At 34.1% G+C, this 23899-nt stretch overlaps 1 protein-coding gene across 5 annotated transcripts in view; it reads left to right on the forward strand.

The window, feature by feature from the left end:
- The window catches only part of CNKSR2 (connector enhancer of kinase suppressor of Ras 2), a 281217-nt gene that overhangs the window by 110020 nt on the left and 147298 nt on the right, over positions 1 to 23899 (forward strand). For all 5 annotated transcript variants that reach the window (XM_032330646.1, XM_032330643.1, XM_032330644.1 and 2 more), the window contains exon 5: positions 8299 to 8340. In XM_032330646.1, the coding sequence (XP_032186537.1) occupies positions 8299 to 8340 (42 nt within the window). The remainder of the gene's footprint in view (positions 1 to 8298; positions 8341 to 23899) is intronic.

Below are 23899 nucleotides of genomic sequence, written 5' to 3' on the forward strand. Positions count from 1 at the left end.
TTAGTATCTTAACTAATCTACTGCAATATTCGTGATAGTTTTTTTTGTTTTGTTTTGTTTTTGGTGATAGGTTTTGTAGGAAGGGGAAGAGGAAGACCTCTTGAAATTTTTCAAAGCATAAAATTCTGTCTTATAATCACTCAGTGTTACTACTAGGAAACCCTAAATGGATACTGATTATTTATGATAATGATTTCTGAGGGTATACAAAAGTAAACCTAGATGTAGGCTGGTATTGTTACTTGGACAATTTAGTATTTATTAGGATTTAAGTATATTATTATCATTAATGATCTAAAAATACTTATTGAGTGCCTGGGTATCAATATTACCTTTTCAGATGTACATATTGAAAAGAAATGCTTCCATTTTGTCTAACAAAATGCAATCTAAAGAGATAAAAGGGATAAATATATAGGGACTAAAGAATTTTTAAGACTAATACTTGGAATTTGTTTCAAATATACCATAATTTGCATTTATTTTTCAGGCAGCCAAGTGGATGATCTTGAACTGATGAAGTAATGTTTAATTTATATTTTCATTTATGAGGGGTCATAGTATTTATCTTTGCTTGAGCTCCATAGTTGAATTTGTCACAAGGGAAAAAGTATCTTTCATCACTTAGACCCTATAGATATTCTTTCCCTTATGATATATTAGATGGTCATTGCAGTAAGTAACTTGAACATTGGGAAGCTAGAGAGACTTTTTGTTACAAAGAAATGTTGACTTTATTGTACGAATATAAAATTCTTGATGTCTTTTACATAATATGAATCTTCACGCATGCAGAGAAAGCCCAATTATTTTTGTTGTAAATATCTGCTGAGATCATGCAGATTAAAGTTTAAAACTAAGCTCATCTTTAAAATTATTTTAAAACTGAACTCAGTCTATTTTGGTACAAAATTAGAGTGTAAAGAAACTAAATGTACTGTGCTAGTTTGGCAATTAGAAATTTTATTTTTTAAAAAAATGGCTTTAAAATTTCATTTGTGTACCTAATCTCTAAAGCCAATGTGAAATGTTTATTATAGAATGTGAAAATAGAGAATCAATGGAATAAAATACTCATAGCTGATAAATTGAGACTATACTTATAGAGTGAAAAGAGAAACTCGAAAATTTAAGACACAATTGAGTTCGTTCTTTGAAAATACTGACCATCTAATGGGAGAGAGTAAGATTAACAGATAACCTGTGGAAACATAAAATATAGGACATAGGCCTTTCAAAAATGTTTAGGTCTTGGGACGCCTGGATGGCTCAGTTGTTGAGTGTCTGCCTTCAGCTCAGGTCATGATACCAGGGTCCTGGGATCAAGCCCCACATCGGGCTCCCTGCTCAGCAGGGAGCCTGCTTCTACCTCTTCCACTCCTCCTGCTTGTATTCCCTCTCTCATGGTATCTCTCTCTGTCAAATAAATAAATAAAATCTTTTTAAAAATATTTAGGTCTTGACTCAATACATGCAGAATAAACAAACTTAGCTCATGATGGGGATTAGCTCACTGCTTCTTCAGGTTGTCAAAATAAAACTATTAAAGTTATAGGGATCACAGTCACCCTAATGAGTTTTCTGGTCATTAATACCTTAACTTGACATTTTTACTTTTTATTCCTTTTGACACTCAATCTTGATTAGCCTGAGTAGTTTTTAGATTTATTACAGAGCCATTAAGATGCTGAAAAAATAATCAGCCTTACTTCTCTGCCTGCATTTCCAAGTCTTTATATGCTAGATTAGTTTCCATATGCATTCAACTACTGAGACAGTAGTCTTTTGTTGTGAAGTGAAGACTAGAGTGATTAAAGCCAGATTGGAGGGACACCTGGGTGTCTGGGTCAGTTTTGATTTCTGCTCAGGTTGTGATCTCAGAGTCTTGAGATCAAGGCCCATGTTGAGTTCCGAGCTCAGTGGAAAATCTACTTCTCTCCTTCTCCTCCCTCTGCCCCTCACCCAGTTCATGCTCTCTCTCTCTCTCTCTCTCTCTCTCAAATAAATAAATGAATTGTTTAAAAAAATATTAAATCCAAATGTGGTTTCATTTTAGATGGCCTCTGAGAGAGTGGGGAGAAGTAGACAGAATTTTGAAGAGCCATATGATGCAAGGTGCAGATGAAAATGGCTGTGCATCCTCCCCAGAGATGAAATGTCTACTTGGTATATTTAGAAAGATATACAGCTTTATAGAGATTCATTATCTGAAACATGACCTGTAAATTACTCTTGTAACTCAGGGAAAGTAAAACAAAAACAAAAACAAAACAAACAAAAAAACAAAAAAACCATGAGAAAAGGAACAAGAAGAAATGGCTGTTAGAGTTGTTAGCTGGATCACAGAGTTTGGACTCCTCTTCTCCTCCCCTTGCCTGCAGCACACACACTCACCACTTTCATGTTGCTGTTTAACACCAGCCATGGCACTACTCTGACTTTAACCCCTTCCAAAATAAAGTCACAAGAAATTATCAGTTGACCAATTAAAGTGCTATCCTGGTTGAACAGGGCTTCAAAATAGATTGTCACGAAAAATAAAAATTGGATTCCCTTCAAAACAAAATTTCTCCAGCCTAGCATTGGTAGCTCTCTACAGTATGACTTCATGTTATTTTCTAGACTTTCTTTCCTGTTGCATTCATTCCACATATCTTATGCCCTAGCCTGGTGTGCTTACTTCTCATCATGCCTTCGTTCATTGTGTTTGCACAAGCTGAAATGTTTGTTCCCTGTGAACCCCCAATTTCCAGATTCAAAAGCTAGTTAAGGTACTTTACTGACCTTAACTAGCTTTTGAAAGTCATTCCAGATTAACAAGTTAGGATTTATCTCTTCTTTATGAGATCTTCTGTGAGCATTTGTCATGTACCTTATATTATTATTTGATCAATTTCTCCACTAAAGAATGATGGCCAAGGGCCAAGTTTAATTTATCTTTGATTACCTGATGGTGCCTGACATTGAATTGCACTTACAAGTTGCCCCAGAAACCATTTTTGGTGAATGGAATTGTGACTTGAGTAAATGAATGAGTGAATGAATAAAATAAACACTAACTCATATGAATTAATCACTTAAGCATTGGAGACATTTTGGTACCTTGACAATTGAGTATGTGAAATATTTGGTATGAAGGTGTCATTATAAAAGGTTTGCATAGATGGATTATTTAAATATTACATGTAAGCAAAACAGTATTTTTTAGGGGCACCTGGGTGGCTCAGTCAGTTAAGCATCCGACTCAGTTTTGGCTCAGGTCCTGATCTCAGGGTCATGAGAGAGAGTCCTGTCTCAGGCTCTGAGCCTGGAGCCTGCTTGATATTCTTTCTCCCTCTTCCTCTGCCCTTCCCCTTTGCATGCAGGTATGCTGTCTTTCAAAAAAACAAAAACAAAAACAAAACAAAACAATAGTTTTATATTATATGTACATGTATACTATAATATACCAAAAAAGATATGAAAACTTAGAGCATTCATAGTTCCAGAGTTCCATGAAATATAATTGTATGCAGCATTAGAAACATAGACTATTTTTCTTTGCTCTCTTTATGTATTCAATGTTAATGAGCTATTCCTATGACTATAATACACAGTTGATGAGAGATAATTACGTTTACTGAACATCATGACCCCAGGATGCTTAAGATGTGTTGACAAAGTAGGGAACATCAGTGATAGCTCTCATAGGATAGAAGGGTTTCTATGTGTGCGGCTCCATATGGCAGTTGCATCACTGTTTCACAAGAACAATAACTGATTATGATCCTGTGTGGGCACATAACTCATCTGTGGAGGACGGTTTCTGTGCATACTTAGCCTTCTCAAAAAGAAAAAATTGATCAAAACTGAAGAAACACTCATTATCTTTATGAATATTGTCTTGTTAGGAATTTGATACATTTAAATGTGCATCACATAGTTTGTAGAAGCATTATATGGAAAGGAATAAAGAAGAAATTGCAAGTGTCATTTTCCATGCACAGTAAGAGACAGAGCATGAGCTACCGAAGAGAATTCCTAGGAGGATATAGCAGCATAGCTCTAAATCCACTTTTAAAAATCTAAATTTAATCCTAACCTAAAAATAAGTAGAACGTCAGAGGTGTACCTTTCTTACATGAATAGGTCCTTAAAAATGTGGATTTCTCCATATTCGGTGCTATTTTCTTTTTAAAACTTGGGATATGATTTTTAGGGGGGAAATATTTGGCCCTAAGTTTTAATAAAACCCACACTTGAGAAGCCAATATTTTAAATTCGTGTCTTGATGGAAATAAAATAACTTATTAATAAAAGGAATCCCCTAAGGTAACTATGGCTATTTAAATATTCAGCATAATAAAATGAACTCCTTAACATGATAGCTTAAGTAAATAGAACACAGTCATTTAATTTCTGTTCTTCTCCCTAACATTAAGTAGCAGGCTAATACATACTTTTTTGTATTGTTTTGTTCTGTTTGGCTTTTATTATGCTGTGTCCCAACCTTTGTGAAAGCCTTTGGCTTTCAATAATGAACAGGCCCATCTGGCTGAAAGAAGGCAGAGATAGAAACAAATAGAAGCAGTTATTCAAAGTGATGAGCAGTTGAAGAAAGAAATAAGTTTACTGGGTGGAAAAAAAGGAAAAGTCAATCAATAAATTGGAGAGAATGTGAAACAAAAGCAGATAGTTCCGAGGAGTTGAGAACTGTTTTGAGTGAGCCAGCAGATACTATTTTCAAATCAGTTTATGGTCTTTCAGGTTCTATATATTTGGTCATTTTTGGTTTGATTTGCTTTGGTGTTCTTCTATCACATCTTATCCTATAATATAGATTGTCTTTCAAAATACCATCTTCATCAAAATCATGATGGGGCCCCCCACTCCAGGTCTACCCTGTCCATTTATCTGGGGCTGAACCCAGAAATCTGCATTTTAACCCACTTTGCAATTGATTCTTACATGTATACAGAGCTAAAATCTGAAAATTATTGCAGTAGCTTAGAAGTGTTTGAGGGTAGTTTTATTGCTTTTGCAGTAGTGCTGCCTATATTTTCTTTACCTAAAAACCTACTTTTTCCAAGACTCAATTAAAAGTCACCTTTCCTGGGGCACCTGGGTGGCTCAATAGATTAAGCCTCTGCCTTTGGCTCAGGTCATGATCCCCGGGTCCTGGAATCTAACCCCGCATCGGGCTCTCTGCTCAGTGGGAAGCCTGCTTCCTCCTCTCTCTCTGCCTGCCTCTCCGCCTACTTGTAATCTCTCTCTGTCAAATAAATAAATAAAATCTTCAAAAAAAAGTCACCTTTCCTGATTTTTTAAGGCAGAGTTAGTTGTTTCCTCCTCTGCTCCCCCAGCTGTATGACCCTGCCTTTATTATAGTAATTGCAAGTGTCCCAAATGTGTTTGTGCGTATTTAAGCTTTAATAAAGCCACATATGTGAATATGCTACAAACATAATGTAAACATCCTTTCAAAACTTAATTATTCCAATTTATTTTATAATCATTTGGTTTTGTTTGTTTCAGTAATAAGTTTTTAATTTTGATATTTGTGATAGTTTTTTAGACTGGTGGAAAACCTTGTCCACTTCAGTCACCTGATGTATCTCTTTTAGACTTTATCTTCACTGGCCATGTCAGAATTGTCAAGTATGCATCAGTACTTCATTCTTTGAATAATCTTAAAGCTCAGATTATAGATATAATCCTTCTGGTCACTGAGAAGCAGGAGCTGATGAATGTGTTTACAAAGTTTGAAATTTGGCTTGAGCAAGTATATAGCACCATACAGTGGGCACTTAGCATTTTAATGAGAAATATATTGGGATTATAAAATTTTAAATAATTGGCCTTTTACATATTGATTTCTATATTTTGTGGTCTTCATGCGTGTGAAGTTATTGAAACTTAAACTTTATGAAGACTTTGGCATTCTACATACTTTAACTTATTTGTGTGAATGCCTATCTCCCTAACTCCTGCTTTTTCTAAGTCAGGGGCCATGTTTAATATATGCAGTATTATACAACTGTTACTGAATATTTTTGGATGTATCTGGTATATACAAAATTAATCAACTGTATTAATATGTATAATAATTAATATGTACTTTACTGTTTCCATCCGTTGTAACTATTATTTTTTTTAGTTTCCTAAATTGCTCTATCTTTGGCCAGTAAGAGTCACTTAATGTTGACTTCCGAATCCTGCTGAATCCTTCCGAATCAAACCTTATAGAGTTTAATAGCTTCTTCTTATCTGTGTCACAGTACAATCCAAGCTCATCTTTTACATTTCCTGCCCCAGATTTGGAATCCACCATTTTCCTAGAAGGCCCAGGAAATGATATTTGAAAATCACTAACTGAGGAATTTATTCATTATTCAGTTGGTTGTATCTTTTCAGTGGGCTACACTAAGCAATACAGACATACGTGTACTACATGATACATCAAGAGACTCTTGGTTCTACTTACCTTCTTGTATATGTATCTACTTTGTCTCATGCTAAAATTACTTAGGATGCCAAAACCGATAGAAAGATAGTAGTATCGCATAACTATTCAGTTGCTTCATTCTATAAAACACAGTAGTTTCAGCAAAAGAGTAAAGATTGAAAACATTACTACCAACAAACAATATGATTACTGACAATAGTATAAGATTTTATTTACCAGTTCTTTTTGTTATGTTACACTAGGGATGTGCAAGTAAAGTATGATATTTTAAAGACCTTGAAATAGTTATTCTCTGTGTGATTATTGTATCACTCGCAGGATATCCATTTAGATCATATTTCCTTTTTTCCTTGAGGAGAATCCCTTTGAAGTTTGAACATTTAATCATATTCTCTGATTCGGGGAAGGTAGGTAAATAATCAAACTTGCATCCATTATAGCTGAAGCAAGTTGTACAGGCAGCTTGGGGAAACTGGGCAATTTTCCAACTTTTCCCAAATCATCTCTTACCAGTGTAATTGTGTTTGAAATTAATTCTGTAAAATTGGACTCTTCCAAATTCAGATGTAAGTACAGTGTACTTTCCCAGTATAAATACTTTATTTATACCTTGTCTCCCCTGTACACATAATTCATACTTAATTTATAGAGACACGAATATGGCTAAATTCGTAACTGACTTCTTCATCAGCACAGAAGCCCTTCAGTACGGCAAGGCCCAGTCCTTAAGTTTTTCTATTAATTTGTGAATAAATCACCTAAATTTAACTCTAAAACTTTTGCCCCTGATAAGAATACATAATATTTTTGACAAGTTATTTTGGTGAAACAGCATTATCAAAATCTATGTTCAACAAGATCCATTTTTTAAAAAATTAAATTCAGGGGAAAAAATGAAATGGGCTGTCATTCCTTAAAATATGCAGTGCTGTAAAACATGGTTATTCTTTCAAAATTAGATGGTCAAATAGTAATTAGTTAATTTATATTTTGAAGTAAAGGTAATTAGTTTAAATTTTTAAAATAAAGACATAGAACAACAATAATTCATGGTTAAAATGTATTTATCACTTACTGTATGCCAGATACTATGCTAAGCTATTTATCCATTTTCTCATTTATTCCTCACAATACCCTTATTGGGTTCCTACTAATATCATTCCCATTTTATAAATTTCATAAGAAAAATGAGACATAGAAACAAAGTTTCTAAGCAAAGATCACTTTGCTATATTTCTGCTCATTATAAATCTAGCAACTGCAGGTAAAAAGACAATGGTGATTTTTAAAAATAATTATTTATAATTTCAAAGATTCAAATTTAAGTAAAAAAATTTGAACTTGATATTTATTAGTATTGTGTATCAATTTTAAATGCATAGTGTAAAGGATATTTGATAGCCTACAACAGTTGAAAATATAAAAGCATTTTTGGAACTAAAACTATTGAAATAAATGTTAATGTTTTTCCTAATGTTCCAATCTATAAAAAAACTAGTATTTGAAATATTGGGAATACTTCAACAAAAAGTATCACACATAAAAATTTAAACAGAGAATGTTACAATATTTTTTAATATTTGATTTTATTTCTGTTTAATGTAATTATTCTCTATGATATGTGTTTAAAATTAGAAAATATAGTTTAACAAAAATATCTCTGTAACTGACCATCAGAGCTAACTACTATGAATATTTTAATATATGGCATTCTGGATTTTTTTTATTCTTATTGTTGTTTTTGCTTGAATTATCAAGACTTTTTCAAATTGTAGTAAATTTCCTAAGAAAGTATTTTAAAAGGCATGTCTGACTTTTTTAAACTAATGAATATGTTTCTTTTTATTTTGAAGGACTGTACTGTGTATGAAACAGAGAATAAAATTCTTCATGTGGTAAGTATGTTTGGATTTATTTTCATCTTCATTAGAAAATATTTCTTTAACTAGTAATTAAATAAAAAGGTATAGCCTGTAAAAATGAGCTCTGCTTATCTCTAGGAAAAGTACAAAAGAATATAAAAAGTATAAAAGAACAGGTTAAATTAGTCACAACCATTCTTTTGTATCCGAATAGGAAAATATGATAAAATGTGATACAAATTTTAAGATTGTAGTATGTAGCAAGGTTGGAATATAATGAAAAAAACTAAAAAAAGAGAATTTGAAATCAGAAATTTTTTTTTTTTCAGAAATTTTTTGTGACAAAAAAAGAGAAAAGTATTTGGTTGTGGAATGGGGTAAACAACCTGTCCTCGTTTGGATGAAATACTTAATAGAATAATCAATCTGCCTTTGATAAGATTCTATACTCAGCAAAGAACCTTCCAAATTTTAATTTGTTAATATTTATTTAATCAATTAATGACTTCGCAGATATTTTATTACTAGAAATGGAATGTGAGTACATTAAACTTTATAGAAAGGTATTTCCTTTCTTGTTAATGAACAATTTGCTACTTTTCTTTATAAATCTCTAATTTGGCTGATGCTCGTATCAGTCCTGATAACTTCTTAACCTCTGTTAGAAATAATTGACAACATAAGTAAACCTGAAGAAGTTTAGAAGTGAATGCAATTTATTACTTTGGCAATTTCACATTCCAGCTAGTGAGAATTTAAAGATCCCGTCCGATGATGATTGAGACTGTGGGTGGCATTAACCAATCAGTTCAGCTTGGAAAGCACTTGTATTTCCTTCCTTTTTTTTTTTTTTTTTTGGAGTTCTCCTATTCTTTTATTTTTTATTAACATTTTTAAAGTTTTTAGTTAAATTCCATTTAGTTACCATGCAGTGTGATACTAGTTCCAGGCGTACAATATAGTGATTCAACGCTCCCTGGTGCTCATCACAAGTGATCTCCTTAATCGCTATCACCTGTTTCACCCACCCTTCCACCCACCTCCCCTCTGGTAACCATCACATTGCTCTCTGTAGTTAAGAATCTGCCTCTCTCTTTTTTTCCCCCCCTTTGCTTGTTTGTTCAGTTTCTTAAATTCCACATATGGTGAAATCATGTGGTATTTGTCTATTTCCACTTCTCCCTTCCTAGTCTTTTAATGTGCTGGCTTTCAGTAGAAGGTTATATACTTGTGTGTTACTTCTCACAGTAAGACTCTTTTCAAAAAATAATAAAATAATATTGAGTTATTCCAACCACTTGGCATATGATGCTGGAATACTTTCTTTAAAACAAAATATTTAAAAAGTCTCTTTCCAGATTTTCTGTAGGGTAAAGGAAATCACATTAAGTCTAAAGTACTATCTGAACTCTAATTCTAACATTTTGTATATCCATGACCTTAGTCAAGTGTTTGAACTTTCTTTGAAATTTTTTAAGGTAAATTTTAACAATTAAAAAAAATTATTGCTATAATTGACACATAACATTATATTAGTTTCAGGTATATGACATAATGATTTGATATTTGTAGGAGACTTTGTTCTTAATATATAAAATGAGAATATTAGTATCTGCTAAGTACAATCATATGTAATCTCATGACCTTCTTTCCAGTATTTATGTTTCTATTTTCCCTTTTTCTTTTTTATGTGCACCACAAAATAAAAACATGAGTTTTCATATAACTTGTTTAGAATCAAATTGTGACTGAATTTGAATGTTCTCTTTGTTACTATAATAGTTGAGTCAGAGTACTCATATAAATGAGTAGAGACTACAGTAGCTTGAGATATGCACAAGAACATCATCTGTCTCAGCCCAAACCCAATCCCTATATCTTTATTTTGCCTGGAGGGTAGGGAAGGCAATTATGAAGAGGAAGGAGAACTTCTCACTTATGAAAACCTTCTACATCCTAGGAGTTCCATAGACAATATAAGCATCAGAGTACTCTTCAGCACCTGGACAAATTGACATAACTCAGAAAAGTTATGAGGTGTGTCTTTTCTTGAGGCAGATTTTTATTTAAGGATGAGTAAAGAAAAAGAATGGGAAAGAGAAGAAGTATCTTTTCATATATCAGAAGAAAATCCTTCCCCATGCAATAAGTTTATTAAGAACATCTATTTAATGCTCTCAGTAAGAATCAGAAGAACATTGTTTGCATTAAGACAGAATACCATATTGTAAAGAAGACAAAACCACCATAAGCTGAGCACAAAATGAACTTAAAAAAAAACAGTCTTTAAAAACAAGAACATGGAAAAGGAAATTAAACCATGCTGATAGCTATAAAAAACATGCTGGTTATTCCAGAAAATTGAAACAATGAGACACAAAATAAACTTTATTGACCCTCAGATTTTTAGTAAATTAATAAAAAGACAAAACATGAGAGAAGATAATGGCCATAGAAGATAGGTTATGGCTAATTCCCCCTCAACTAATTATTAGTTTCTAAAGAAGAAAACAATAGAAAATAATTAAGGATATAATAGAAAAATTTAGGAATAGAAACTGGTAAAATTGAAATTTTCAACAAAGTCAGAAAATGAATTGGAAAAATAACAGCTTCAAGATATTTTCTGGTAACATTTTACAGTTTTATGGCAAGAAGCAACTCTGTTCATTTAGCCACGGGAAGGGACACATGAGAGGTTTTGACTTCAAAGAAACAGAAAATATATTGTATTTGGATGTGTACTGTAAAACCATAACTGCCAGAAGACAATGAAACAAAATCCATAAATCTTTTAAGAAATGTTAATATCTAAATTATCATTCATGTGTGAAAGCAACAAAAAGATATTTTTGGATCAGCAAGATCATTAAGGTACCTTTTTGAAAAATATATTTGAGTAATTTTACCAAATAAATGAAGCTGAAGTTTCTAATTCCAGAATAGGAAACTTGTAGTAGCAAGACTGGAGTGAACAACAAAATCAGATGCCATTCATGCTGCTGTAACAAAAATACCCTAGCCTGGGGGGTTTAACCAACAAACATTTCTTACACTTCTAGAGGCTGGGCAGTCCAACATAAGGACACCTGCAGATTCGGTGTCTAGTGAGGGCCTGTTCCCTGGTTCATAGAGAGTCTTCACATAGTGGAAGGGGTGAGACCCTCTGGGTTCTCTCTTTTTTTTTAAAGGAGAAGGATACGTGTTATGGAATATGCAGTACATTAGAATGCAATGTGCATTACAGGCAATGAAATTGGACCATTCCCTTACACCACACACAAAGATAAACTCAAAATGGATGAAAGACCTCAATGTAAGACAGGAATCCATCAGAATCCTAGAGGAGAACATAGGCAATAACCTCTTGGGGTCTTTTTTATAAGGACACTAATCCAATCCAATTTAAGAGGGCTCAGCCCTTATGACCTAGTCACCTCTCAATAATTAAACTCCCAAAAACCATCATATTTAGTCTCAACATAAGAATTTAGAGGGAGGCATAAACATTGAGTCTATAACACTGAGGAATTAAAAAAATATATATGTGAGTGCTATTTTTTAAATGAAGTTTATTAAATAAATAAAATAAGTATCATTGCATAAATCAGAAAGATAATGCAAATATCAATGGATTTATTTATTTCTTAAAGAGACAAGCTCCACATCCCTAGATTAAATCACAAAGGCTCCCATTACTTTCCAGTGGTGGTTTTCCTCAGTAAACATGGAATCCCTGTAAACAACAATGAAATACTCTTTTTAACATATCAATTCATAAACACAAATACACACACAAAAACAAACACTAAAAATATTCAAATGCTGGTGAAAATCTAATGAAATTAAAATGGACATACCTTACTGCTAGGCATGTACATTCATTAAGCCTTTTTTAAGTTTTAGGCAATTTTAAGGCTCAGAAACATTATTACTGATATTTATATAGTATTTACAGTATGCCTCAGGCACTATTTCAAGTACTGTATATAAACTACCCATTTGGTCCTCATAACAGCCTTATGAGATAGGTTTTATTACTATCTTCTTTATGTTATAGATGAGGAAATGTGAAACACAGGATGGTTAGTTGACTTTCCTGAAGTGACACAGTTGGAAAGGATTTAAGACAGGTTTTAACACGGGCAGTTTGGCTCCAGAGTGTATTCCTAAACTGTCTTGGGAATCTTGTCTAAAAGTAAATTATAAAACACAGTAAGATTTTTTATAGCAAGAATTTAGAGCATTACTTATAATAGTAAAAAATAGGAAATAATAGGGTAATGCATCAGTAAATTATGGTGCAATTACAAGATGAAATATTTAGTATTCATAGTTACTATTTGAAATTATATCTGAATATATAATTTATGAATAAATTACATTTTTGAATATACCTAAAATATTTATGTTCAAGTGCTCAAGGAAAGATTCTAAATAATAATGTTAATTAAAGACCAGATTAAAAGCATTATAAACGCGTCATCATTGTTGAAAATTTTAAAAGAAAATATTCTATGTTAATATTTATTGTGTCTTCTTAGTAAGATAATAGCTAAATTTTAATGTTTTTAAATATTTTCCCAATTTTCGGTTAGTTTGCCTTGCTTTTTTTTATTTAAAAATTTTTTTAAAGATTTTTATTCATTTGAGAGAGAGAGAAAGCACAAACAGGGGGAGGGATGAAGGGAGAAGGAGCAGGGAGCACCATATGAGGCCCAATTCCGAGACCCTGGGATCATGACCTGAGCCGAAGGCAAATGTCTAACCGACTGAGCCACCCAGGTGACCCAGTTTGCATTGCTTTTATAATGAAAAGTCTTACAAGTATGTATTCTATTAGATTCATAATACTGATCGCTTTCAATGGATAATTTTATGGTACATGTGTTAGATTTCCTGATGCTCACTGTTCTTGTCTTTAAAACAGACGTTTTTTATGCTTAAAATTCTAAAGTAGTAAACTCTGAAGACCAAAAAGTTGAGTGGAAAAGAGGGTTGGTTGATTGGTTGGTTGGTTGCAGTGGTAGACAAAGATGTCTGTTAATATGAAACATGAGAATGAATAAAAGGAAACCGGACAACTTGGGTTTCCTTGGAATTCGTCAGTAAGTAATGGAAGTGACCACACAGTGCAGCCATAAAGGACAAAAAGAAAATGCAGATGATTAGTGCACTATACATCTGAGTGATTGCTGACTACTGGTAAGCAGTAAGATATTTCCCCTCTATTGACTTGATATTTCCCTTTGGCCCTAATTACACTTCCCCTGATAGGTTGGAGCACATCTGTTTCTGCTCTGCACAAATGCTGGTTTTATACATAGTAAATCAGTTACAGGGAATCTGGAGTTTTCTTGTGTTTCATATTCTACTTTCTTCTCACTCCCACCTTTCAGTAAGTCTTTGAAGGTGAGGAGAGAAGCACTCCTGACAAGCCATTTGAGACCTTGTGCTTCAGCAGACTTCAACTGTGCTTATCACAGCCCTTCTGTTCTCGTTGGTGAGACTACGACACTGGCCAGGCATGATCATGAAAGTCACATTGTTTAAATCAGATTGTGCTGAGCTCAAATACTCCTTTTACATTGACCAACAGTGTGGTCTTCTATATGGCACTTGCTTTGTACTGGCATTTTATCCCCATTGCTTTCATAAAAATAACAGGAGGACTAAAGACAATGAATGCCTATTATTTTAGTGTTAAGATTATCTATTTGTTATATAGTACTTTACAGTTTATAGAAAGGACATTCTCGTAAATGCTCTCTTACTTTTCTCTTCTCCCTCCAAGCTATTCTTTTCCTTCACTAATTTAGGTTTGATCATGAATTAGGCTGATTTTGATATGTTGACTATTTGTTTTATTTCAAAAACATTCGTGTAATTTTTCCTATCCTTAAATGTAGGAGTTCTTTACTCCTAGACTCCAGCTAGGCTGAGAGTATTGTGACTTCTCTGCTATCTAGACTAGAAATGGCTAAAACTACACAGAACCAACAGGTCTAATGGAAGAGGCCAGAGGAGAAAATAAAGAGTTCATTTGAGACTTTGCCCCACCATCTATGCTATATCATTTATGTGAGCTTTTCTTTCTTCTGACTACCCCAAACCTTGAGGATAGAAGTACTAAAACAGCAGCATGTCCTATAATAAAATAAAAATAATAATATAATAAATATATATAATAAATACAATACAATAAATAATATTTATATAATATATAATACATTTATATATTATAAACAAAAATTATATATTATATAATATATAAATATGATATAATAAATATAATAAAATAAAATATCATATCGATATTTTATCTTTAGAGATTTCCTGAGAATAGTGGCACTCTAATGACATCATCAAAATAATTTTACATTGGTCTTCCAAAGATCCCTAATGCTTTGAAAAGGCAGCTTTGGCAGTTATAGCTGGACCCTTCTCTTAAAGCTGTGGTTTGGGGCCATTAATGGCAAATGGAGATTTTTTTTCCTATGGCTGGCATTTTGGCTGCAACTGCAACATTTGACCATGAAGATCATGGGCCATCTCATTAAAACGAATTCTAATACTGAGTTTGTAGATGAAAAACATCAAGAGGCTTCTTTGCTTTCACAGTTAATGTGACCCTTCTGTCTTGGCCCCTTTCACTATCTTTGTGCTCCACCTGCAGAAGCATGCTAATAAGACTATTACTGAAATAGACATTGATTTCTTGAGTGTTGCATTAGACTATCTTCAGGTTTTGACATTTTGATAGTTAATTGCCTTATAAATTATTTTAACTCTAACTTAACTTCTCTGCAATCAGTGTCTTATAGAGGAAAGAAGAAATCAGAATATGATCGAGGTGAAAAATGTTTATCTTTTCTAGGACAGAGGAAAAATGTGTATATACTCAAGGGAATGTGGCCATACATAATGAATTAAGATAATCTCTTTTTAATGTGTCTTGTGATTTGGATAGACATAACGAACATCAGTGTATTTATATGGATGTTCTTGCTAACATTACATTTGCTGATCACATTACACATTATAAAATGCTTACACAGACTAACTCTGAGTGCGCAGTCCTTGTTCTCAAAGAATACTTGTTTTTGTTGGGGAGTCAAGTGAGGCAGAGTAATGTAGTAGAAAAAGTACCAATTTGAAAGTTAAAGAGATTTGGTGTCCTGACCTCATTCTGGCACTTACTAGCTGTGAACAAACTAAATTAGCCTTTCTGATTAATTTGGAAGATTGGAGTATCTGTGTTTCCTAAGGTTTAAATGCCATAATTTTTCGGTGATAACTCACAAAGTCAGTGAAAAACAATATGGTCTCATGAAGTGGTAAATTGGAGAGATGTCTTCATCTGAGACTGTTCTGTATGTGATCAAAGACACTATGGGTTTTTTTTTTTTTTTTACACGTGAATTTTTTTTTAAACTACAGTTGCAGTCACTATAAATGTAAAGATTTCTTCATCAAGGTAATGGAATCAATCTGGAGAGAGAAATCAAATCATAACTTAAACAAGCTTGATCTAAATAATTATTACACAGGGGCACCTGGGTGGTTCAGTTGGTTAAGCATCTGACTGTTGATTTGGCTCAGGTCACGATCAGGGTCATGGGATCAAGATCCCTTTCGGGCTCCCCAGTCAGCATGGAGTCTGCTTGTCCCTCTCCCTCTGCTCTCTTTCTCAAATAAATAGTCTTTTTAGGTAGCTAAATAGATAGATATTAAACTATGATAGAAGAGTACCTATACAGATGTAAAGAGAATGTAAACCGTTCCCCCAGGACGTGGTGGGGAGGATATGTACAAGGAAAGACAACTTACAAGCAGGCGCTCTCCCACCAGCCAAGGATTGTAGGTTGAGGGTCAGAACTCATTAGAGCCAGAGGGTTGCACTGGGTTGCCCAAGACAGACCTAGTCCACTGTTACCAGGAAAATAGGAAACAACCTTCCAGGATATAAGCAAGTGATGCTGGTGGTAGGGCTCACTGAGAGAGTGGGGTGCTTTATGGGTATGAGGTTGAGAGGGCCCCAGAATGGTGGTCACAGAGCCCAGGCAGAGACTTCAAGGTCACTAAGGAACTGCATGGTCTGGGTACCACAGGATGTTCTCACACATATCCATCACTGATGGGCCATGCAGCAGGAACAAGACAAAGCAAAATGCAACACTAGGGAACCTGAAAGAGAAGCCTTCTTGCCCTTGTGATGTTTCTTTAGCGCCCTCTATTGATAAGATCTTAACAGTATGCTTTCTGTAATTTTAATAATTTCATTATTGGCACAATACAATTAGCTCTTGACTCCCAAAAAACCACATATGGCAATTTTGAATTTCTCAACTATAAGTGAAGACATTGCTCCCTGGTCTCAGCTATTTGTTCCTATTTGCCCATAAAATATATATATACACACACATACATATACATATACATATGGTGCCTGGATTTTCCTGAAGTCCATCTAATTATAATGAACTGCTTCAGTCTTGCTATTTGAGTCTAAAGTAAAATGATTCCTCTTCCTGATAACCTTCATCTTAGTTGAGCTATTGGTATGGCCAGACCTTTGTTAATTTGGAGACTGAAAAGTAGCACGCCCCCTAATGAGTGCTCTCTCGACTACCTGGGGACCCACTGCAAGCCTGCCTAGCTCTATTTCTTGCCAGAGAGAGCAGGCAAATAGAATGGAGATTTTCCCACATCAACTTCTCGTTTCCAGCTGATTGTTTCCCTACAGAAGCTAGAGGACAGTGGAGCCTATTGTGTCAACTTTTAATTCAAACCAAGATGTCTTGGGGATGCCATTAGAAGTAGGTTGGAAGTGTTGTGGGTCCACTTCTTGCTCTTCAGAGCAAGTACACATTTGGGACTTATGTTCTCTCGCTGTTTGGGACTGACCTCATCATTTACAGATGATAGTTATTTTCAAGTGTTATTACCTCTTTTCCATTATCAGGAACACAAGGGCAGCATGCTTAATGTCAGTGCTGATCAAACTGATCACGTGAAACACTTTCTCAGGTTGTGAAATCCTTGAACATAATAGTGGGCATTTGAATCATTAGCAGATACTCACCCTCAGTGATTGCTGAGTGAGTGAATAGCATTATGGAATGGTGGTGGTGGTTTCTTTTTCATTTTGTTAGTGGCTTTGTTGTGTTTTTTCCCCCACCATCAGAATTTGAAACTTAAAGAAATTCCAGAGTTTTCTAGGACTTGTTGGAACAGACTTCATGTAATCTTCATTTATTTGCTCCTACAGTTGCATTCTAAAGCTATTTGAAACTCTTAATCTTCACTGTGTACAGATATAATTTTTACATTAGGTTTAAATTGAAACTTTATTGTATTATATTACTTTTTAAGTTTAAAAGAATTGTCTCTCCTTCAATTCTCTTTACTCATATGAGCAAGAATTCTTCCTGTGTTGGGGAATATTTATGTAGAATAATAGTTTTGAATACCAATTTAAATTCTTTTTGTGGATTTTACTCTTTCAAAGTTACCTGTGATTGTTTTACTCCTTGCATCTTGTCAGGGAACCATCAGAATTAGAAGTACAAAATTGTTAGCTCAACAGAGATCTGGCACTGTATTTCTGAATGAGGCTTATATAATTTAGAGTTCTAATATTAGAATAAATGTGAACTGTTTTATAAAAACAAAATCTCTTCTTGTTCACAAAATACATAGCAATTGTCATCTTAAATTGGCATAGAATCACATGATCTATAATACTGAATTACTAATATACAAACCAAACAAAAAAATAAAAACATGCTGTCTTCTAGACTATTTTAACTGAAATAACATTTATATTAATAATATGTATACACTATCAAAATAAAACTTTTGTTACTATTTTCCGTTTTATTGATAATAAAACTTGAGTCATTTAAGCCGTTCTTAAATTGTAGCTTTCACATCACTGTTGCCTTCTTAAAATGTATATGCATCCACTTGTTGTTACCCTGTTTTATCTTGGTTTTATATTCTTGTCCCTTGTATATACCTTAAAAAGAAGAAATGTCCTTTTGTAAAGTCTTTTTTAAAATCTTTTGTTAAGCTTATGGTGAGCCTGAAGTTCCTTTTTATGTCAAATGAATTCCTAATTTTTTAGTCTGAAGATAGTTCCATTCATTTTCTCCAGTACACTCAGAATAACTGACCCAGCACTTCACTTATTTAGAAAAACATAAATAAAAGTACTTTGAGTTCCATCCATGTTGTCGCAAATGGTGAGATTTCTTTTTTTTTTTTTTTTTTGACGTGGATGGAACTAGAGGGTATTATGCTTAGCAAAATAAGTCAATCAGAGAAAGTCAACTGTCATATGATCTCCCTGATATGAGGAAGTGGAGAGGCAATGTGGGGAGTTTGGGGGGTAGGAAAAGAATAAATGAAACAAGATAGGATTGGGAGTTAGACAAACCATAAGAGACTCTTAATCTCACAAAACAAACTGAGGGTTGCTGGGGGGAGGGGGTTTGGAAGAGGAAGGTGGGGTTATGGACACTGGGGAGGGTATGTACTATGGTGAGTGCTGTGAAGTGTGTAAACCTGGCAATTCACAGACCTGTACCCCTGGGGCTAATAATACATTATATGTTTATTTAAAAATTTAAAAAATTTTTTAAAAAGAAAAAAAATACTTGGAGTAGCTCAATCATGTCTCAGTATGCTCCGATGCTAACCAACATAGAAAAGACTTCTTTCCTATGCCTTAGCTTTTCAATATTATTTATACTTAGAGTACGTACAGTGTTTCCCTTTTAAACTACAATAGCTGAAACTTCACATATTAATAAGTACTTGATAAAGTCAGTGATAAATAATGGTATCTGTTATTATGAGTTAATATATTAATGTAAGCTTGCTGTTTCTTGAATCTCCACAGTGACTAAAATGTTGCTTTAAAAAAAAAGATTTTATTTATTTATTTGAGAGAGAGAGTGAGTGAGAGAGAGAGAGCACATGAGCAGGGGGAGAGAGCAGCAGACTCCCCTGCTGAGCAGGGAGCCCGATGTGGGGTTTGATCCCAGGGCCCTGCCAAAGGCAGATGCTTAACCAACTGAGATACCCAGGTGCCCCCTAAAGTGTTGCTTTTACAACAGTTTTAAAGCCATTCCTTTTATACTAAACATGCTGTGTTCAGATCTTTTTTCCCTTTAGAACTCAGTTTTGGGTGAACCAGTCATACACATATATGAAAATATATATAAAATATGTATATACAACAGAATATGAAAACTTTCCGTTTCATTCCAAGAAAGTGTTCCATTATATTAATTCATAATTGACATTAATATGAACAACTGAAGGGGAGAAAAAGTCACAGTACCACTAATTCTAGTCCATGATCCTCTTTTGTTTTAAAAGGTTCTTGACTCAGCTAGCCTTGTTTGTCAACTGCTATTTAGTCACCATTTTTTTTGTCACCATCTTGGGTAGCTTGTAACAGAATCCACGGGATAGGTTATAAAACTCATTGCCATCCTGTGTTCCCTTTAGCTTTAATAAAGGCACGTTATTTACTAGACTTTAATTTTAGGTTTAAATTTTTCTTTCTGTTTTTAGAATTAGAGATAAATAGAATTTAAAATTCTTTGCTATGGATATTGCAAAAATAGCAGAAGGATACCCTTAACACAAGTGATTACCAAGTCATCTTCTAGCTAGAATAGAGCTGTTCTTTTGCTGCTAAAATGACTTTAAGTTTTCCCGGAGAGCTGTGCCTTTCAGAATCTCAAATCTACTACTGTTTATCTAAACGACATTCTAAATTGCAAGAAGATTTGCAGGATTGCCTTATATTTCATTATACTATGTAGTTTTAATGTGCTATGTAACATCCACTTAATAAAGACCTAGGTTTTAAGCAATACAAAATGAAATTGAGCAAAAACAAGTTGAAACTTAAGGATTGAAATAAGATAGGGTAAGCATAATGATTAAGAATTCAAATCCTTCTTCTGCCAAGGCAATTGCCTTGATCTGTTTATTTTGACTTGCTTTCTCCTCTGCTGTGCTGGCTATGATAACATCTACTTCAGGAACTTGTTATAGGGATAAATGACATAATGAATGTGAAGCATGATTGACCCTTGAACAATGCACTGAACCACGACACAGCTGAAAACCCATGTATAACTTTTGACTCCACAAAACCTTTAACTATTAAATAGCCTACTGTTGACCAGAAGCCTTACCTATGAGATAGTTGCTTATCACAAATTTTGTATTTATAGTGTGTTCTTTTTTTTTTTCCAGCATAACAGTATTCATTATTTTTGCACCACACCCCGTGCTCCATGCAATCCGTCAGAAAGGATGTATTTATAGTGTGTTCTTATAATAAAGCCAGCTAGAGAAAAGAAAATATTAGTAAGGAAATCCTAAGGAAGAGAAAATACATTTATAGTACTAGACTCTCAAAATTCTGCATATAAGTGGACCCATTCAGTTCAAATCCATGCTGTTCAAAGGTCAACTGTTTAGCATTGTGCCAGACATGTGGTAGGTGCTCTGTAATATTGAGGTTCACTTATAATAATAAAGGATGTATTTTTCTTACCGTTTGATAATTTTCTTTTTCTAGACTATACTATTAAGTAGCAGTAGATAATACCATGCTTTAAAATGATAACATCATAATATCACACAATTTTACTAAATGAGCAAATTTACGTTTTATAAGAATATGTTAAATAACTTCCCTAGAACGTTGCCTAGTATTCTTAATGTGATTTCCTGCAGTGGCTTGATGTATGATACAGTAATGAGTACAGAATTAGCATAGAAAGCCAGGCCATTTTATACCCCTTCGAATTGACTTACTTAGTCAAGTGCCAAATACTACAATATAAAGGTTCTAGCACTTTATCTCTAAAACAGGCAGCAAGGTTCTAGTGGAGTTTCTTTTCTAAGTCTTTCTATTAATTTTTCAAGATCTTTAATCTGTTAAATCCTGATGGCTTTTCTGGTAAAGTCAATGTTTTACTCATCTTTTGTATTCCAGCAGACCTTGCACATAGCAAGTATTTGGCAAACAAAATTACTCAAGAAGAGGAATCTGAGAAAATGATTTGCAACTTAATACGGTGGATTTAATTGGTATTTTCTTTTTTGTAAACACATCTCCAGTCTAGTATTTCTGCCTTTCCTCCTTCTACCCCACTTCTAAGTGCTTCCAGTGCCTAAATACAAGAGCTACTCTTGTTCATTAGCAGTGTGTTCTATGAGGCCCTGAATGTTATAATGTATAAATATTGAGCCATTTATATATGTCCATTACTTTCTTATTTATTTATACTTTGGACTCTTGAAATATTTCAATTTGTAGAAACTATGAAGGTTTCTTTTTAGCTTACTGATATAGATACATATATCTGTATCAGTTTATATGTATATGTGTGTGTATATATATATATTTATATATATTTATATGTATATAGCCTTTATGAGACTGACGTGCTGCCTACTGTGCTAAGGAGGCAGGTTGTATATAGCCTTTAGATTGTTAGATTTCTTTTCGCATACTGGTTTAGATTAATATATCCTTTAGATTATCATGCAATCCATGTATCTTATTTAAAAACTCTTTAAGAATTAACTATATTATCTCCCTGCCTTGAGATAAAGAGAAAATAAGAATGAAAATGTACCCACACACGAGAGGAAAGGAATAGCTAAAAGATTTAAATATGCCCCAAAGTGTTCTCTTTACTTTGAAGCAGCAGTAATTTGAAATGCAGCCAGTTGTTGTATGTTAAGTGCTACCATTCTGTCCTTTGCCCCATGGCTGCTGGTGAATATTTTCAAGAGGATTTAAAACACACAAACACACACACAAACACACATACACACACACAACTGGGATCTCAGGTTGTGTTTCATAATATGTGAGACCTAGTGCAAAATAAAAACACCAAGTCCCTCCTTTGTTCAAGAAAAATGGAAAATTCCAAGACCATAAGAGCAGAGCATAATACTAAGGGCAAACCCCTGTGCAGCTGCACAGGGCAGATACCCACATCTGGCCCTGTAGGATTCCCAAGTTCTGGGACGTGGTCTTCCTCTCAGTACGATGCTAAGCAATTCTTTGGGCTAAATACTTTCATTTCCGAGCATCGAGATTTGAACATCAGAGAGAATAAGGTGATGTGAACTCTCGCATCATGGCCATGCAGTGTGGTAGAGAAAGCAAAAGGGGAAAAATAAGCATTTATTATGTTCTTTGGATAGGAGCCACATTAGACTCTCTATTTATACATTAACCTGACTTGCCATATAAATCATATAAAGCAATTTTTATTACCCCATTTTCTACTAGAGGAAATTGAGCCTCAAGGGTATAAAGTAAGCTGCTGACAGTTGCACAGCAAGTAACTGGCAGTGTGGTGATTGCCCACATCTGTCTTCATACCAGAGGCATGTTCTTTCCAGGGGTATTGGTATTTTGACGGCTGATGCAGAAAGAAGTGCGATTACAAGGGAAATTTAGTTTCACAGTTTGTTTAGTGGGAGGAAGCTGAACCCAGCACAGACTGAGGGGCCATGGGCCATGTACAGAATGCAGCAACTAAAAAGAGAGTCCTTATTATCCTGACCAGGCAGAGAGAACTGTGTCCCTTAACAACAGAGCAATGCAGCGGTCACAGAACAAATGTGACATGTTAGAAATGGACAGAAGATGACATTTTGATTGCTGCAGAATGGCTCTTCCCACAATGAAGGTAAAATAATAACAGCAATAATAAATAATAAACCCAATGATGGACACCAAATTTCAGTAAGTACAGCGAGAATTTGAAACATCTAAGGGCCAGCATATTTAAGGGAGTATACTCCAAGATTCATTCAGTTATGTTCCATGTTCTTCATGATTTTACCATGTCTGACTTTTAACCATATCATTATGGAGGTGGCATTTTAAATCTATTCTATAAGCAGAATGAATGGATTTATCCTAACTAAAGTACTGGCTTTCTGTCCTCAGTCCAGCCACTGTGCTAAGTGTTAAAGCTCATTAGCTCTTCAGTTTATTCAGCTTGCATTTATTGAATACCTTATATGTTGTAAGATCTCTCTACCTGCTATGGGTGATAGGGTGAAGGAGGAGGGAGGAGAAGTCATGGATGAGTAGGACATGGTTCCTGCCTCCAGAGGGCTTTAGAATGAAATTAGACAATTTCAGACTTCAGAGAATGCTGAGAAACCAGTATTGAGGAAGTGGCGAACTTTGCCTGGAGGAGGTAGGGAACTTTATACGAAGGTAACCTTGAGCAGTAAAGTCCAGACAAATAAGTAGGAGGAGTTCACTGAGAAGATTTGGAAGATTCTTCTTCCTGGTCATTGACTGGATTTTTTTTTTAAACTTTTCTGATCATGGTCATCAGTGTTTTAGAAATTACTGATTCAGTTCAATCCAATGGTTGGTATCAAGGATTTCTCAGATTATTAAGCTTATTTAGAAAAAGTCATTTGACTTTACATCTGATGAATCAAATAAGAGAAACAAAACAAAACCATAACTTTCTTGAGTACTTCAATGTTTAGTTCCTATATACATAATTTAAAATAT

The sequence above is a fragment of the Mustela erminea genome, chromosome X (assembly GCF_009829155.1).
Source record: "Mustela erminea isolate mMusErm1 chromosome X, mMusErm1.Pri, whole genome shotgun sequence".
Classification (NCBI taxonomy): domain Eukaryota; kingdom Metazoa; phylum Chordata; class Mammalia; order Carnivora; family Mustelidae; genus Mustela; species Mustela erminea.